General features: G+C 32.6%; 1 protein-coding gene across 1 annotated transcript in view; it reads right to left on the reverse strand.

The window, feature by feature from the left end:
- Window positions 1-7,174: 7,174 nt before the first annotated feature.
- The window catches only part of LOC125069253 (mucin-4), a 60,939-nt gene continuing 50,327 nt past the window's right edge, over window positions 7,175-17,786 (reverse strand). The window contains exons 3-10 of the mRNA XM_047678683.1: window positions 11,417-14,348; window positions 10,962-11,200; window positions 10,768-10,844; window positions 10,308-10,671; window positions 10,099-10,229; window positions 9,870-10,019; window positions 9,216-9,367; window positions 7,175-9,016 (exon numbers count right to left, since the gene is read on the reverse strand). Of these exons, the coding sequence (XP_047534639.1) occupies window positions 8,896-9,016; window positions 9,216-9,367; window positions 9,870-10,019; window positions 10,099-10,229; window positions 10,308-10,671; window positions 10,768-10,844; window positions 10,962-11,200; window positions 11,417-14,348 (4,166 nt within the window). The 3' untranslated portion in view covers window positions 7,175-8,895. The remainder of the gene's footprint in view (window positions 9,017-9,215; window positions 9,368-9,869; window positions 10,020-10,098; window positions 10,230-10,307; window positions 10,672-10,767; window positions 10,845-10,961; window positions 11,201-11,416; window positions 14,349-17,786) is intronic.

A 17,786-nucleotide genomic window follows, 5' to 3' on the forward strand; every position in this document is an offset into this window, starting at 1 on the left:
CTAGAAAGTACATCGTTACTTTCATTAATAAACTTACACCAACAGAAAACCCATAACTTAAGCCGTTCTACTAACAAGAAATTAAACACCGAAGACCTTTATTCAAGATAAGCACTAAGGATTTTAATTGATTCCTATGTTAAATAAGATTTCGTTTAGGGGTTTGGATATTTCAAGTATAGGCTGCTGTTTATAAGTATCAATTCTATAGACGTGTTTGGAAATTAATATACATACAAATATTTGAAATAAGAGGTAACATACTCACAGTACTTAAAATTCTCCCTTCCACTTTAGCCGACATAATATGAAATTCAGAGGACGCCGTACCCGTGATCAGAACCACACGAAGACGAACTTCATAATCTGTTTGCTCTTTAACTTTCGATCGATCTCAACGTCGACGCTGTAATAATGTTTGCGACTCAATATTGTTGATTATCTCTTAATAACTTTAATCGCTTAATCAACATTCATGCAACATGTTTACCAACTTGTTGAGTTGTTAATTAAGTCTGTGTACTGTCCATAAAAATATAACCAGATTAAATACATTGATTGCCATAACTTGCCATACTTGATTTACTAGCAGGGCTTTGTGCAAGCCCGTCTGGGCAGGTACCATCCGCTCATCAGATATTCTACCGCCAAACAACGACAACAAGTACTCAGTATTGTTGTGTTCCGGTCTGAAGGGTGAGGAGCCAATGTAACTACAGGCACAAGGGACATAACATCTTAGTTCCCAAGGTTGGTGGTGCGTTGGCGATGTAAGGGATTGTTAATATTTATTAAAGCGCCATTTTCTATGGGCGGTGGTGACCACTTACCATCAGGTGGCCCATATGCTCGTGCGCTAACATAACCATAAAAAAATACCTGCAAGCTGACTAACAAATCTCAACAAAAACGTAACCATTTATTATGAGGCTTCCCTTGTTTTTTGCCGACTTCAAATGGGAGGAGGAGGAGGAGAATTTATTTATTCTGTATACTGTGTGTAATATATATATTCCTCGATAGCTTCGATGATTTTGAAAAAAAATGATTATTTTTTATCGTTCTGCTATCTATCTAGAGTAGTTCGAATTTATTTTGAATAAAAAATCTCTACGCGTTAAATAAGGCTAGATAAAGAAGGATTTGTTTCATCTAATAATACTCAATTTATTTACTTATTTCAAGCGATTTTATTGTTTCTTATTTAATTGATAAGATAACGGGTTGTGTACTGGTAACGCTATATTTCTCTTAATAATATAAGAATTTAAAATAAATTTATTTATAATACATATTTAAATAGAGTGTCGCTATTACCCAATTCTGTATCAGTCCAGAGATTGACATCTGGCGTGAACAACTTACCTCATTATTTATACAAATTTGATATATATTTAAAATATACGTGTAATTCATTTCGAGTAATATAGTTTAAATTTAATATCAACCCTATTAAGCTGGTTACACACACGTAGTTTTCAATTACAGAGCGTGTTAGTAGAATTTCTCGAGTATAATCCCTTTGATGGAAAATGTATGTTGCGGCTGTAGGAACGCCCGTTGCCTTTAAATTAATTACAGTCGAATCTCGTACGGTTCAATTATTCATAGCCCTTAGGAAAAATAGCTACCGAAATTAATTAAACGTTTTCAGTAAGTTATGAAAAGCGCGGTAATCCCTCGCAGCAATTAATTTCGTGGAAAACAATCCATTATGATACCTAGGAGATTTAGGTAGTAACTTGATTAAAAGTTTCTAAAACATAATACTTAGAAAAGAGCTGAATGGATAACTCAATAATTATAACTGTTTGAAGTAACAAATTAAATAAGAACGATAAAGTAACTTGGCGCCTTTTCAATCGCACACAATTGCCGGTAGGAGGCACAACTTGAGCGATGGTCTTTCACTTAGTGGGTACATGGTTCACGATCTAAGTAGTAGATAGAGTGATCATGCAAGTAACATCGTCATTGTCGACGTCGCAATATGTGAAAAAAAATAGTATCATCACTGTTTATAACATGACTATACCGATTTTTGTCTCTCATGGACAGTCGCGTATAACTAATACATCAACGTACATCTTGTCCATTTGATCAAATGGCATACCTGGCGCATTTTTTTTAAAGATATAGATAGGTGGGTGGGCCACATGATGGTAAGTTATAACCACCGCCCATAGACATTAGCGCTGTAAGTAATATTAACCATTCCTTATATCACATTGGGAACTAAGATGTCATGTCCCTTGTGCCTGTAGTTCCACTGGCTTATTCACCCTTCGAACTGGAACACAACAATACTAAGTATTGCTGCTTAGCGGTAGAATTTATGATAAGTGAGTGGTATCAACCCAGATATGCTTGCACAAAACCCTACCACCAAGTAATTGTAGCGCAATTAGAGCAATTTGGCAACTTATTGCATGAGTCGTGTCTTGGACTAAATCTGGTTGCCAAGGAGCCATCCGAATTCTTTTTTTCTTTTCTCTCTTCAGTGGTAAACGGCGACGTAGTTTTTAACACGGTTGCCGCAATTAGTTGCTTTTTTATACACCCAAAAAAATAAAGTAAAATAAGAGCTTCTTTGGGACTTACGTACTTGTGTAGGACAAAAGTCCCAAAATTAAATAAGAAAAAAAAGAGTTCCTTAAACATGGAGCCTATATAATACGCTTGAAATATAAATACTTTAATCAAACTATGTGCAAGCCATTTTGTATGATAAACACAGAAAACGTGCTGTCACTTCGACTGTACGTACAACAGTTACCACTCGCTGATCCAGTTGTTCAACGATTGATAGCTAACGGTTCATACAAACGCTAGAAATATATTATTGGCTACGCGACCACTCAATGGATTGAACTAATTGTGTGTTTTAACTAAGCGACCGATCTCTAGATATATAGATAGGAATAATTTTATAGAATATCTGCTCTCATGATATCGTTAGTCTTAAGTATTAAATTTGGACTTCATAATACTTGCCAATACTTTACTGTAGAGGTGATCGCCACGACGAATCGGTGCTTGTGTCGACGCCCATGGTAATGATACGGACACCGTATAATAGAAATATATCATTTAACCTCATACTGAAAAATAATGATGTTAATGCAAGAACAATTTTCCGAAGTTCCGAATTTCAACACGCTAAGCCAAGAGTCTTGGAATAACTATATTGATAATATTTTTATTGGAATTCACTTTAATAAACTATAAAAGCAATTTCTGGTTACGCATCATTGGAACCCATATCACGCCTCGGGTCGAATATTATCATTCCATTATGAGTCTCCTCCACTGAACAATCCAAGGAACCATCGACAAAGATCGTTTAGTGGTAATTACAGACTCGCACGTGAGGAGATTAACTGTATGATAAAATATATTTCTTAAATAAAAAGAAAATCTTTCATTTTTCTTACCTGACACTGCAGGAGTTGGCAATTTCGGATTGGAGTTATAAATATTAAATCAAATCAACTCGAAATTAAATCAAATGTATTTTATTCAAGTAAACTTTACAATGAAGCGTTGTTTAATTAGGTACTTATATAGTGGTAGGATACATGTATATATGTATGTATGTTTCATTATATACCTGCGTTTCTAGTGATGTAGTTTTTCGGTATGCTCTGTTTTCAATTGCAAAGTCAACACAATTATAAAATATTGCACATTCTTTGACGAAAATCAAAAGGACTACCATAGACATTTGTAAGCTAATTATCACTTATTTTTGTGATAAATATGTAACTGTTGATTTGTGTAAAATAACAGAATTATTCATTAGAGAGAAAGTAGTAAATTGAAATTATGACCTAGGAATTGTAATTTTTCGATTAATTTGAAGAACTTACTTACTTAACATTTTTTTTAAGTGGTCACCACCGCCTATAGACAATGGCGCTGTAAGAAATATTAACCATTCCTTACATCGCCAATGCGCCACCAACCTTGGGAACTAAGACGTTATGTCCCTTGTGCCTGTCGTTGCATTGATTCACTCTGTTGCTTGCCGGTAGAATATCTGATGAGTGGGTGGTACCTACCTAGACGGGCTTGCACAAAGCCCTGTTACCGAGTAAAAATTTATATCACGTAAATTTTCATAGATTTCCAATAATTTTAATGCGCGGTCAGATTATGAGAAATGTTTTTATAAGTTGGTCAATTTCACAGACTTATAAAAACAAAGACCTATTTTTAGGATGTTTCGGTTTTACTTTTTTATATATTTATTGCAATGCCTCGTTAGTCTAGATATATCTGTAATGGTCAACTGTGGGTCCTCTGTTGCGAAACCTACTACACGATCTAATTATGTACGTCACTCTCCCCGAAGGTGCCAGCTTCCCCGAAGTTGCTGGCATAGGGGGAGAGATTCGAGGAAGTTAAGGAGTTTACCGACCTTAAATAGAGTCGCATAAGACGGAGGCGTTCCACAGAGTGTAATGAAATTATAGAGAATATCAAAATGTTCTTTAAACACTAAATTATTTTAAAAAGTGAGCTCAATTTAATATGATGTTGGTAATAATGTCAAATTTAACCGTTGAGCTTATACTGAAAATCATTGCTTCATAATTAATATTACATTAATTACGCACATCGGTTTGTGGTAATTTATCATTGTTATCGATGTGGTATATTCAAGCTGCAACATTAAGGACAAATAAACGTTTATTTATAAATAACATACACATATAAAATTAAAATAATAACCCTATAAATGTAGAGTCCGACTTTTGGGCCTCCTTCTTTTAAATATAAGTGACGTCACGATGCTCGATTAGCCAATACACATTTAGCAGGTTTTATCCGATAATTTCTTTTTTTCCACCGTTAACAGGAGATGATTTAAAAATAAAAAATTAAGTATGTACGGTAAAATTCATTGCTGTTTGTCTTGGTTTCATACGCTTTCATCGGTTAACATTCAGACGAAGTTTTAACTTTCGTAAGATTTAATTTTATCACATATTTCCGGTGTAATAATTACGTAACTATAATTTAACATTATATACTAAATACCAAAAAGGCTGTATCTAGACTGTATACTATGAAAAAGGCTCGGTTAAAAAAAAGCAAGAGTTATTGTAGTATTTTCTGAACTATTATTAACAAACTTTTGTTTTCAAGCGTAGTTTGAAACTAAGCGAAACATTCTGTGAAATATCTATTTTAGCCTTGTGTTTTATTAAGCCGTACGGATTTATTTAATTTTTTTTCAACTTCCTGTGATTGTGATTAAAGGGGTTGATGTAAATCGAGAAGTAATGTGGTTGAGAATTTTGAACTCTTCAGAAATAATTTCTATTGAGTGAAATGGAAAAAAAAAACACCAATAATCTAAAATATCTTAAATCTTTATTTATTTAGCTGGAATAGTGCAGTTAGCGTTTAAAATATTCGTTAGGAAGTTTTTTTTAATTTTCGTACTTCTGTTGTGAAATAAGTTGTCGCGTATATTTTTTCAAGGTGTACTGTATAAGGACAGGATAAGGAACAAGTACCGACGCAATGTTCAAACTTTAAATAAGTATTAAGATAACATTTTATTATATCATCGTCATAATATTTGTTATAATCATTTGTTTATTAACTAGTTTTTAGTTTTTAAAGAAAGACAAAGACAAGTTTTTAAATAATAACGAGAGTTGGCACAAAAATATATTAATTCAAAAATAACCCTGAATGTAGGATTTTCAACTTAATACGTATATAACTTTTATTATTAACTATACGGATCTAAATAACTTATCTATACGGATGCAGTCGAATTTGTTTAAAAAAAAGAGAAATATGACCTATACGAAAGTATAAAATGTCAAAACTGTGTAATTGCGTATTATTATAAGTCACAAAAAACAAGCCATGCAACTCATGTTTCAAGATCTCTCACAAATAACAGTAGCTTAAAGAATTCGCGCTTTACTTCGACGGTGTTTACCCCCGCAAATAGTTGTTGAACTATGTTAACATTGTGGCAACTTGGTGCGCCGAGTCGAGATAAAAAGATTTCGCTCAGGATTCGTTATGAGATCGCTATTTAAAAAAAAGTTATGAAACTCTGATGTTGCCAGATTTTAACTTATTTTATGAATTATATCATATAAATAATAAAATTCATAAATATTTTTTTGTTGATTATTTATAATTAATTCGATAATGTCTGAAATTTGCAATGACTATTTATTTATTTTTTAAAAAAATGTATTTAGATACCTGCGATGAATCTTAACGCAAAACTTAAAAATGTAATAAGTTTTAACTAAATCACATAAGACACAAACAAGCATTCAACACTATTGAGGTACTAAATGTTTAAAAAACTACTAGATAACCTGGTGAACTTCGTATCACCTACCATTTATAGGTGGTACATACGCGTTTGGGTAGGTACCACCCAATCATCAGATATTCTACCGCCAAATAACAGTAAACTCTATTGTTGTGTTCCGGTTAGAAGGGTGAGTGAGCCAGTGTAATCACAGGCACAAGGGACATAACATCTTAGTTCCCAAGGTTGGTGGCGCATAGGTGATGTAAGGAATGGTTAATATTTCTTACAGCGCCTTTGTCTATGGGCGGTGGTGACCACTTACCATCAGGTTGCCCATATGCTCGTTCGCCAACAAATGCCATAAAAAAAATAAAAAAAATTACCTATGTTTATACAGTATAAATGCGTCTCACTCAGAAATAATGCAGCTTTCTATTATTGAATTTTTAAAATTGGATCCTTGGTTCCGTATATTACCCCTACGTACAAACCAACTAATTTTACCTCATCACACGTCGTCTATTTAAAAAGATAAATTACATGCGAGACATGGCGGAGCCACTGACGTGCCTCCAAATATATAAACAGACGATGTTAAATATTATGGATACGTATATTTATTTAACTTAATTTTAATAGTCTTGAAATAGTCTTATATGTCATTTGTTTTCTTGTAGTTATGTTTATAAATATTAAATATGGGATAAAAATTAAAACAAATAAATATTATTATATACTATATTCAGGATCTTACAGGTTTAATTTGTAACTAATTATTATTATAATAATTAAATTAAAGATCTAAATGTACAAAAATGTTTTATATACAAGAACTTTCATGCATATACGTTAATAATTCTAATTATCTAGTTGGTAAATGTTTGACACTTCAGGAATTTACAATTAACATCAAGGTCCACGAAAAATATTAAAATACAATCATGAAATTTCTCAACACACACAAATATTTAAAAAAAGGAAAACAATACGTGGTTTATTATATTTTAAACATATTTACATTAAATTGACAATTATTAATTTATTTATGAGACACGAAAATCGTTTTCTAACTGAGTATTAAATTCATTTTTAAATAGAATTGTAATTATAAGTTGCATTAAAATCTTTTTTATTTTCAGACGACTGCGTTAAATATGTAAATTGTGTTAATGTCATATAAACAGTTATATATTTGAATCATAACTAGAGAGGAATATACACGGTGAAATAAAAATAACATTTAAATCGTCTTACATTTTCCTTATATTTAAGTAACGGTGTCAGTTCTATGCATGCAGTCGAGATTTCGTCATTTCTAAATTAAAGCTTGTAATATAAATAAAACATTACGTTTGAGGTGGCACAATAATGGCAGTAAGCCACCTTCTAAAAACGTAATCTTGAACAAAATCGACAAATTATAAGTGAATTATATATCGACCCTTTCGACTTACTTTGGCTAATACTCAATAAGAGCCCATCTCAAGCGTATCATGCGAAATATAATTCCTAATGACAACAACATATATTGTTTGACATTACAATTCGATTGTCTATAACTAAAGGCCCCGATCGACGAGACGCCATAAGCTTGCGGCTAAAATAAAGGCGTTTCTACTCGCGGCTTGTGGTTCCCGCAGGGCGAGTTCAATCGGCCTGTAGTTTGTTGAAGCGGAATATGTGAGTAGTTTTGTTTCAACCAGCCGCAGGCTTGGTTCGTCGTCACGTCAAACCACGGTTTTACCGTGATCCACTAGCGAGCTATCATAACCACGATAAAGCTCGCACGTCGATCAGGGCCTTAACCACTTCACTCTAAATATTGTTCGGTTACTAGTCACCTGTTCACCAATCTAGGTTACACATATAATCGAACTCGCGTAATATAAAAAGAATAACGCATATTCTCCACAATATTTACATACCAATTGTTTGTTGGCACACTATTACACGTTGTCACATTGCCAATGAAACTACGGATTCTGAGCAAATATAGGTATGCAAATATATCTACAGGATTCTGTATAGACTCACCTTATTCCGACTTACAATATTGGTGAGCGCTTATTCTATCTATTTACATCTCACGATCAGTCAAAGTTACTATTTTGGCAGATTCTCTTAAATTTTACGGATTCATTTTTAAATCTTCTGTTCTATATATATTTTTCAAATAATTCATAAATTTCAAATAGCCATTATAATTTTTAGGCCATTCAGATTAATTTGTTAGTTCTATTATTTTTACTTTAACTATAATATCGAAAGTTAATTCCGGTTTGGCACAAAATGTAGTTTATGATATAGGCCGGACTATAAGCGGCTAAAATAGACCTAGAAAAAATTTGGTTAACTGTTACGAAATTGAGTTTCATGATTTATGATTAAACAATGAGAGCATACCTATTTCACAACCTGTTAATGATCTAAGCTGGGTATATATTTGTAGGAAACTGGTAAAGTTGATTTTAGTACCCAAGTCTTGTAGATATTTATGAACATCTAAATGATAATTCTGAAACTATTTTCTAATACTAAACACGAAGTTTAAAGATGATATTGTCAAGGGGTTAAGTTAAATTTGTAATGTTAGGGAAGTTCTAGAAGTTGCTATCGTAGTCGGAGCGGCGTCGTGAGTAGTGTGAGCGAGGGAACTCCCCCGTGTAACCGTATACTTGTGATCCTGCGCCCGCCTGCCCGTAAAGCTGCGACCCTCCGTAACTAGTTATAAAATACAGAATTATTAAATTTAATGTAATATTTTTAATTACTGCAATTTTAATATCGAATATGTATAAAGTATTTCTGAAGCACTTGTTTAACAAGCAATGCTGATTTTTAATTTTACAAGTAAGGGAAAGCGAGTGTAAGTTTGGCAATACATAAAAAATATATGTTTGAAAATATCTCGAACACATACCCATTGCCAGTGGTGCCATAGATTTGCGATCCCCGCCCAGAATCAGGTGTATAATGTTGCATATGCTTTTGCAACTGTGGAGTCCATTCTGATCGCCACGAATCTCCAGGGTTTGTATATGCCAGTTGCTCTATGAAGGCGGTCGACATACGCTAGATTGGAAGAAAAATATTTTGTGTTGTTCATACATTAACAAGTAAAGTCCTGTTCATAAATCAAAAACTTTAAAAAATAAATATTTAATAATAATATTTTTAGTTTTTTTTTTAGATGGAGCCGAGATGGCCCTGTGGTTAGAACGCGTGCATCTTAACCGATGATTTCGGGTTCAAACCCAGGCAGGCACCACTGAATTTTCATGTGCTTAATTTGTGTTTATAATTCATTTCGTGCTCGGCGGTGAAGGAAAACATCGTTAGGAAACCTGCATGTGTCTAATTTGAACGAAATTCTGCCACATGTGTATTCTGCCAACCCGCATTGGAGCAGCGTGGTGGAATATGCTCCAAACCTTCTCCTCAAAGGGAGAGGAGGCCTTTAGCCCAGCAGTGGGAAAATTTACAGGCTGCTAATGCTAATGCTTTTAGGTGGCAGTTTTTATATTAAAACAATTAATTTTATGAACTTTTTTTATCAATAATATATTTATAGTACCTTTCCGGACGGTATGTATGGCAAGTCTCGTTCTTTCAACTGATGCATGTCATCAAATCCACCCATATGACTTTTATCAAGTTCTCGTAACATGTCTTCACTAAGTGGAATAGGCTGCTTCGTTTTGGTACTTTTTTGGCGATTGACAAGCTGAAAATGACGAATTATGCATAGTAATCGTAAGGTAATATTATTATACATTAAGAATTATTAAACAATGAGTTCATACCACAGTCACACCAAATATAACAACGAAAAGAAGTGACGCTAGTGCTATAACAATTACAGCAATGCCCCACTGCGGAAGAAGAGATTCTTCGTCAGGAACGGCAACAGTAGGTTCCTCGCGTTTTGGTAAAACTGCAAAGAAACATTTAAAATATTAGCGATAAATGCAATTCAATTAGAAAATATTTAAGCGAAAGACATAATATATACCAATAAATTCTGTGTATGCTGGATCCATAACAAATTTTCCCATTTCCAATTTCCCTGCAGACTTGTCAATAGTTTTGGTCATCTGTTCGTTACTTTTTCTCATTCTATCCTCATCTGGCTGGTCTCCTAACATTGCATCAGGGTCGAAGGTATCGGTCTGTTCTTCTTCCATTACAGAACCGGATTTTGCTTCGTGAAGAGATTTATGGAAAAATTTCTTCAATTGTGTTGTATCGACTCTTTGCTCCACATTATTAAGTTCAATAAAGTAATCGACGAGAACGGAGCCTTGACTGAATCCGTCTATGCGAATGCCTTTGTACCATTTGCTTAGCAGATCAGATTTTGAATAGACGGAATTAAGCTGTTTAGAAATAAACAAAAATGATTTGTCAGTATAAATTATATTCTGATTGTTTTCATACAACCTTATATTTTATTATCACAATGTATTGCTTACCTCCTCTTTCACCTCCTTAGCTAGTTTTTGCCATTCTTTGGTATGTTGATCCAAAAATTCTGGTACCCATTTAACTCCTGTAAGAAGATTAAAACAAGTTACATATATTGTATATCCTTATAAAGGGTGAGGCTTATGCTGTTGATTTATTGGATTATTTGTTTAAAAAGCATCATAAATGATTTTAATATTACCTGAAACTATTTTTATCGTAGCTGCTATATCGCATTCGTGGCGACAGATACCAGGAGTAGTTGGTTGAGGAGGTGCCGATGTCGTTGTAGTCGAGGTAATTAGTCGCCGTGTCGTTGATTCGGTACTTATTTCTATTTGTGGGGTCGTAGAAGTCGCGTTACGTTGCAATTCAAGCAGTCGTTCAATAGAGAAGGGCGTTGTTGAAGGTGATGGCCAACCAGTAAATTCAGTTGAAGCTCTGCAATACATAAATAATTTGAAAATGTAACAGTTTTTATGTTTTATTCTTTTTTCGATTCTATCGGTCTATAGTAAATATTTTTTTCAATTAATTAAAGTTGAAAATGCAATATCATGTAATTACTGCTTGTATCGTATATTTTTTCAGTGTCACTGTTTGTTAGTCGAGATAATCAATAAAGAAACAAAAATATATTAAACTTGGTGTACTCACCGTGTTGGCCAGCCCTTTTGAATCTTTGGCGTTACTTGTGATGGACCTAAGTTTGATTTTTGAGTCGTAGTTTTTCTGCTGGCTTTTCCGTTAGGTCTTGAGGGAAATACTAATTTAAAACCACCCGAAGATGCCGTTGTGGTACTTAATGTAGTTTCTTCTGAGGTATTCAATTTAAATCCAGGAGGCAGTAAATTTGTAACATCAGCTAATTTCAATTTAACTATTGGAGATTCGTTTATATCAGTTTCAGTTTTATTGAGATTGTATCCTGGCGGTAATAAGGCAGAAATATCAACTGGTATTGCTAACTTCGGTATAGTTTTAGTTTTTTCAGTTGTTGTTATAGTTGAAGTATTAAGTTTAAAGATTTTTGGTAAGAAAGCTGATATATCTAGTTTCTCAACATTTTTCAAAATATCTGGTTTGTCTTTATTTTCAGTGTTAGTGGTTTCAACAACTTCTGGTTTAAAGCCTGGCGGTAAAAGTTTACTAAGATCATCTTTTTGGAACTTTTTGAATAAATCATCAGGAGTTCTTTCCTTGGGCTTATATTCTTTTGGAAGCAGGGATTTATCGTCTAATATAATAACCTTGTTTTTAGAACTAATACCAGAAGAACGACCTTGAGTACCATTTATAATTTTCGCATCGTTATTTATTAAAGGAACTGGAGTACTTGTGCTAGTCGTAGGCTTCATTGTTGTAGTAGTTGATGTTGTCGTCGTTGTCGTAGTACTGGTACGTTTATCTTTAAATGATTGTCGTGGCTTGTATCCTGGTGGCAGTAAGCCTGAAAGATCATCCATAACTGTTACCAATTTTTTTTTCGGTTTTGGTGTAGTTGAAGTCGTTAGTCTATGAGCAAATTTCTTTATTTGTACTGGCAACGGGTCTGGAGAAGATCTTTCTGTGGCAACAGTGAATTGTGTACTTTTCAAAGTAAACACATTTACCGTCGTAGGGGTAGTGGTCGTTGTGGTAGTCGTAGTACTAGTAGTGGTGCTGGTTGCCTTAGTCGTCTGTTCTGTTGTCGTTTCTGTTATCAACTCTATATTTTTATTCTCTTTATTAAGACTTCCAGATAGCACTGCGCTAGATAATTCTGATTGTATGCTATCCAATTTATCGTTTATATTTTCAGTCGACGAAGAACTGTTAATGAGACTACTAGAATCATGCTTCGGATTTTGAGTAATAGACTCTTCTTCTTCCTCGTCTTCTGTCAATACTTGTTTCTTTTCTTCTTGCTCTACTGTTGGGAAAGGAAGGAACCGAGCGCCAGAAACACTTCGACTTGTTTGCACAGAGGCAACTACGATCCAATTTTCTGTTGTCACTGGGAAAGATTCATTATTTTCATTATTCATTGCAAAAGTTACAGCTGATTTGGGTGTAGACGGGTAAGTTACATCAGGTATTGAAATAGTACCATTTACAACACTTTTAGTGGTAACAACAGAGACAACTTCTTGACCTAAAATGGATGGTGTTTCAATAGATGTATCATCTTCTTTTGAAAATGTAAATTTCAAACTCGGTGCAGTAGTATCGCTATCATTTCCTTGGTCTGGCCGATCGATAACCGTCGTATCAATAAATTGCTTAAAATTGTCATCTTTTACCATCGTATTATTCGGTTTCATAACTAATATATCAAAAGACTTAGTATTATTAATTGGTACTTCAACAGACACTTTTTCAGGTTCTTCAGTAGCATCGTATTCATCATAAATATCAGTAACCGGTTCTGCAGAAGTCTTTATAGTTTTTGAGGTTGTTGTATGTTTTACTTCAGTGTCATCTTCATCATCGTAGTATTCAACATACTCCCCTTCTTCATCTAGATCTTCATTGAGGTCATCTTCATGTGTTTCATCAGTATCGTTGGTTTTTATTGTTGTAGTAGTTGAAGCGGTAATAGTTGTAGATGTTTTTGTCGAAGATTCAAGAGACATCAACATTGGAGCAGAATCATTTGGTATATTATCATGGTTCATTGAACTTGCATCTGGTTTGCTATCATCTGTTTCAGCAGTTTTGTTTGATTTTATAACTTGCACATCGTAGGATGCTTGGTTATTTTTCATTAATTCTCTAAATGAACTTATGTCACTAATATCATCTTCAAGAAGAGGTTCCAAATCTAAAAGTGTTTTGTATTCTGTTGAAGAACCATGGTAACTAATAGGAGTATTTTTAATAGGTTTAAAACCATTTATATTATATTTAGTTTCCGGCACACTAGGAGAAACTTTTTTGATGTCTATTGAAGGAGAATCAAAGTGAGAAAATCTCGAATTATTTGGTTTTATATTGATTTTTTGTCTACCCGCAAGTTTAGTGGGATTGTACGTTGTGACTTTATGACGATCAAATAAATCTTGATCATCGTTGTCAATTTCGTCATCATGTACAATATGACCGCTTTGTCCATTGCTTTTAAGACTGTTTCCATCAAAAGGTAAATTTTTGTATCTATTATTTTGAAGATAATCTATATCAGGATTATTTAATGTAATTTGTCCCAAAAATGTTTCAGGTTTCGATGGATCGTTTTGGTAAGCAACGGAATGTATTTGTGATACATCTGGTCTCTTTGTAGAAGCTGGATGCACAAGTTGAAAATTATAAGGTAAAGAAGGCCTAAACCTTTGCCGTTGCGATGTCGTAAATTCGGGTTGGTTTATGTAATACTGCGTACCAGACTGACTTCTGCCTGTCGGTAATTGAAAAGGCGAAGGATTTTGATCGTAGTTTGGGACCGGAAATCTAACACGCCCTTCATTATATAGGGGCTGTTGTGGTGATGATGCTACTCTGTAACTATCACCATGCTCGAAGAATGAAGTTGCCGGTCGACTATTTGGAAATATAGGCGGTTGTACTTGAGCAAAACTTCTTTCTGGTGTGTAGTAAAAGTCGTTTTCATCTGAAACAATCGAAATAAATTTATGTTAAGCATGTTATGGCTGGCAATAGATGCAAAGTTTTACAAGGTAATAGTAATACTTTAAATTACAAATAAAAATAGTTTTGAAGCGTTGCAACTCTTGGTGAGTAATCCTTGAAGAATGGGTGGAATGCTGGTTTCCGAACCGGTTGTCGGTTCGGTATTTTATTGCTATGTCGATTGATCGATCGATAATAAAATATTATGGGAATAATTCTCGTGACTAAACTCTAATAAAATAATAATATTGTTATAAAGTATCAAATATTTACTAATAATATAATTTATACTATTCTGCAAACCTAAGTTAATCGGTTAATATATTGCTATTAATTCTTGAAAAAGAAGAACGATGATCAACTGTGTTAGATCAGATAGCTATCAAAATATCAAATAGCTATCAAATTAAAAAATATTTATTGTTTAATTTACATTAAATTATATGCAATAGTCGTAAAGTATTAAAATCGATACTGGAAAATAGTAATAAAGGAAATAATAATTAAATCTAAATCATTCAATAATAGTAGTTAATATGTATTTAATTGTATGATTTGATGAGGGTTTGTTAGACAACAGGACGTTAACAATGTTTTTCGTAACATTGAAAAAATATTCAAAGGAATCAATAGTATTGTTGAGGTTTGCGCAATAACAGGCTAACCAGTAGTAATTTGAAAAGCAATGCAAATTAGTATTTGGGCTATAAACTCACTTAGCACTACAAAGCAACACCAAATTACGGAGCAAACAGAGCAATAACTTAATGGATTTCACGAGTTTGCTTCGTACTAATTTTCCTTTGTTAACAATCTTAATCCAATTTTATCCTTAGCAAAGTTTGTCATTTATTTAAAAAATAAAGAGAAACATGCTACTTTTCCTAATGTTTTTGTAATGGATACGTAGGAAGAAAATATTTACATGTGAGGGAATTTTTATCGATCCGCGATTCCTTTAGAACAAAATCGGAAGGTTCCATTTATGAAATAAATTTAACAGGATATTCGTACGTAATATATAGCTTAAATTTTTGGAACATATGTGGTTTATTTGATTTAATAGTCCTTATAACAAATAACTTGGGCCATCAACATCAAGAGCTCAGGTGTTGTCATAACAATTAATCGACTGTAAATGGTATACATTTATATATGTATTGGACTATACAATTATATATGTACTTTATAGATATATCGATATATAATAGAAGATATATTCAAATATTCTGCTTAACCTTGTATATCAACAAGTTAGTTAATAATATTTTTTTATACGATATATTTTAGTAAAACTAGATAGTAGATATAATTTAATTTTCATTACTCGTTAATAATATTAATTAAAAAAAAGAATTTATAAATATTGTAATGTCGTTGCTGTCGGTACCAATTCTTTATATTAAAACTTTCTCAACAACATGCCTGAAAGTTTTAGACTGTCAAGAAGTTTGTTTTGTGCATTTTGTAGTTTTATTCACCTTGTTTTGAGTTCGTTTGTTTTGCTTTATGTCATTATTTCACATTGACTGAAACTTGCTTCAGAATTATCTCATCTAATTTTGTTATTTTATACTTCATAAAGTTTTAATGTCGCATATAAATAACGCCACAAAAAATATTTCAATGTAATAAAAAACATTTAATGGATTAATTGTGTGAATATTTTAATTAAACGTAATTATATAAGGACTTCTAGAAAATAAGAAGAAAGTGATCGTTTCTGGTTTATGTCTGTTGGATAATCACTAGGAAATTACTTTCTGCGTATCATATCCCTAATTAAGGATGACGGTTAAGGCTCGATGGAAGTGTCACTAAGCGTAATAGGAAATCGATAAATCGTTCCGAATATACGCAGTTCACTCCACGTGCTAGTCATAAAATAGATTCGGAATAACCAATTCTAAAAATATTACGATAGATATCAAAACTGTAAATATCACACAGCGTTCTTATGACGTTATTAAAATATTATTCTGTTGTAAATTATTAAATGTAGTAACAAAAACAATAATTTTATATTATTAAGTAAATACTCAACTGTAAAAGGCTTATTTATATAACTATTTTATAACATAGAATTTGTCTTGAATATTTTATAAGTATGTATAGCATAAAATAATTCGACGACCATAATTTGAAGAAAACAATAATGACCTACTATTATTATGACTTTATATCGAGAAAATTTTCTTGAATATAAACTCATGGCCTGACTATAAATATTTAATTTCATAAAAGCCAGTCGCTGAGTTTCTTTCGCCGGTTCTTCTCATATCTGAGGTATTACAGAAGCCGTAGTAGATTTATGAGTATCAATAAGAATATTGATCTTATTATTCTTGTGATCATATATTTTCATTATGAGATCAGACCTGTGCAAAAGTCTGACCTTAGAGCCGGCGCTAACTTGAGTTTGAAACCGTAATTTTCAATTAAGATTCGCATGCTCTAAAGTCTAAACAGTCATGAGTTCATGTAATATCCACCATAATAATACGATTAACTCATAAAATATTTTATCGCTAAACAATAATCCGGAAAGATAATAAGAAATCCGGTTGAAATAGTCGCTTTTTTAGTATAGTCCAGGATAATATACATACGTATTTTAATTTGTAATATATTTACAGCTGATTTCCTTGCCCGTTCTAAGCTATGATATGTGTAACTTCAAAATGATAATTCGAAAGTTTTATAAGAGCCAACTTGAATAATTTAAAAGGTTAATCATTATAATACTAAATCTAATAAAATTATAAAACACGTGTTCAAATAACTCAAAATCTCCGCTCATAAATATTAGGAATAAAATAACATAATTTTGTATAAAAAAACTTCTTAGTAAAATTCAACATACCTTATCTTGAATAGATACGGAAATAATGTAATACGTGTTGGCGTTATTTCCTGAGGGTGATACACAAACAGACGTGATAAAATTGCGAGCAAGCGTACACTGGCTTGTATTCCTCAATATTATTTTCATTGGAATTTCGTTCTTATTTTTTAAGCAATAAAGGCCAAAGGTACTTACTGTAACGGTATAAAACAATGGTACCCTTCAGCTTATTGTGCGAGTGTCGTAATAATAAAACGATTTATATGTATGAATATGCATATAGTTATCTCGTAAACATATTTCAGTTATATTGTTTCTGAATTTTGGATAATTAAAAGGTAAATCGAAATGAGTAAGAGACTTAATTACTTTGAAAATGCTTCAATGAGCTTTTAAGTGATCGTGTATTCTTAAGGGCTCAACACCTCAAACTCATTATCATGAGACCAAAGATATTTATCAAAGCAAAATTCAACATTTTTTCTATAATAATTTACCTTACGGTTAAGTATAAATCTTTTACTTATTTAATCAAAAATAATAGAATCACTTGATTATATTTAATTATATATA

The sequence above is a fragment of the Vanessa atalanta genome, chromosome 2, assembly GCF_905147765.1.
Source record: "Vanessa atalanta chromosome 2, ilVanAtal1.2, whole genome shotgun sequence".
Taxonomy (NCBI): Eukaryota; Metazoa; Arthropoda; class Insecta; order Lepidoptera; family Nymphalidae; genus Vanessa; species Vanessa atalanta.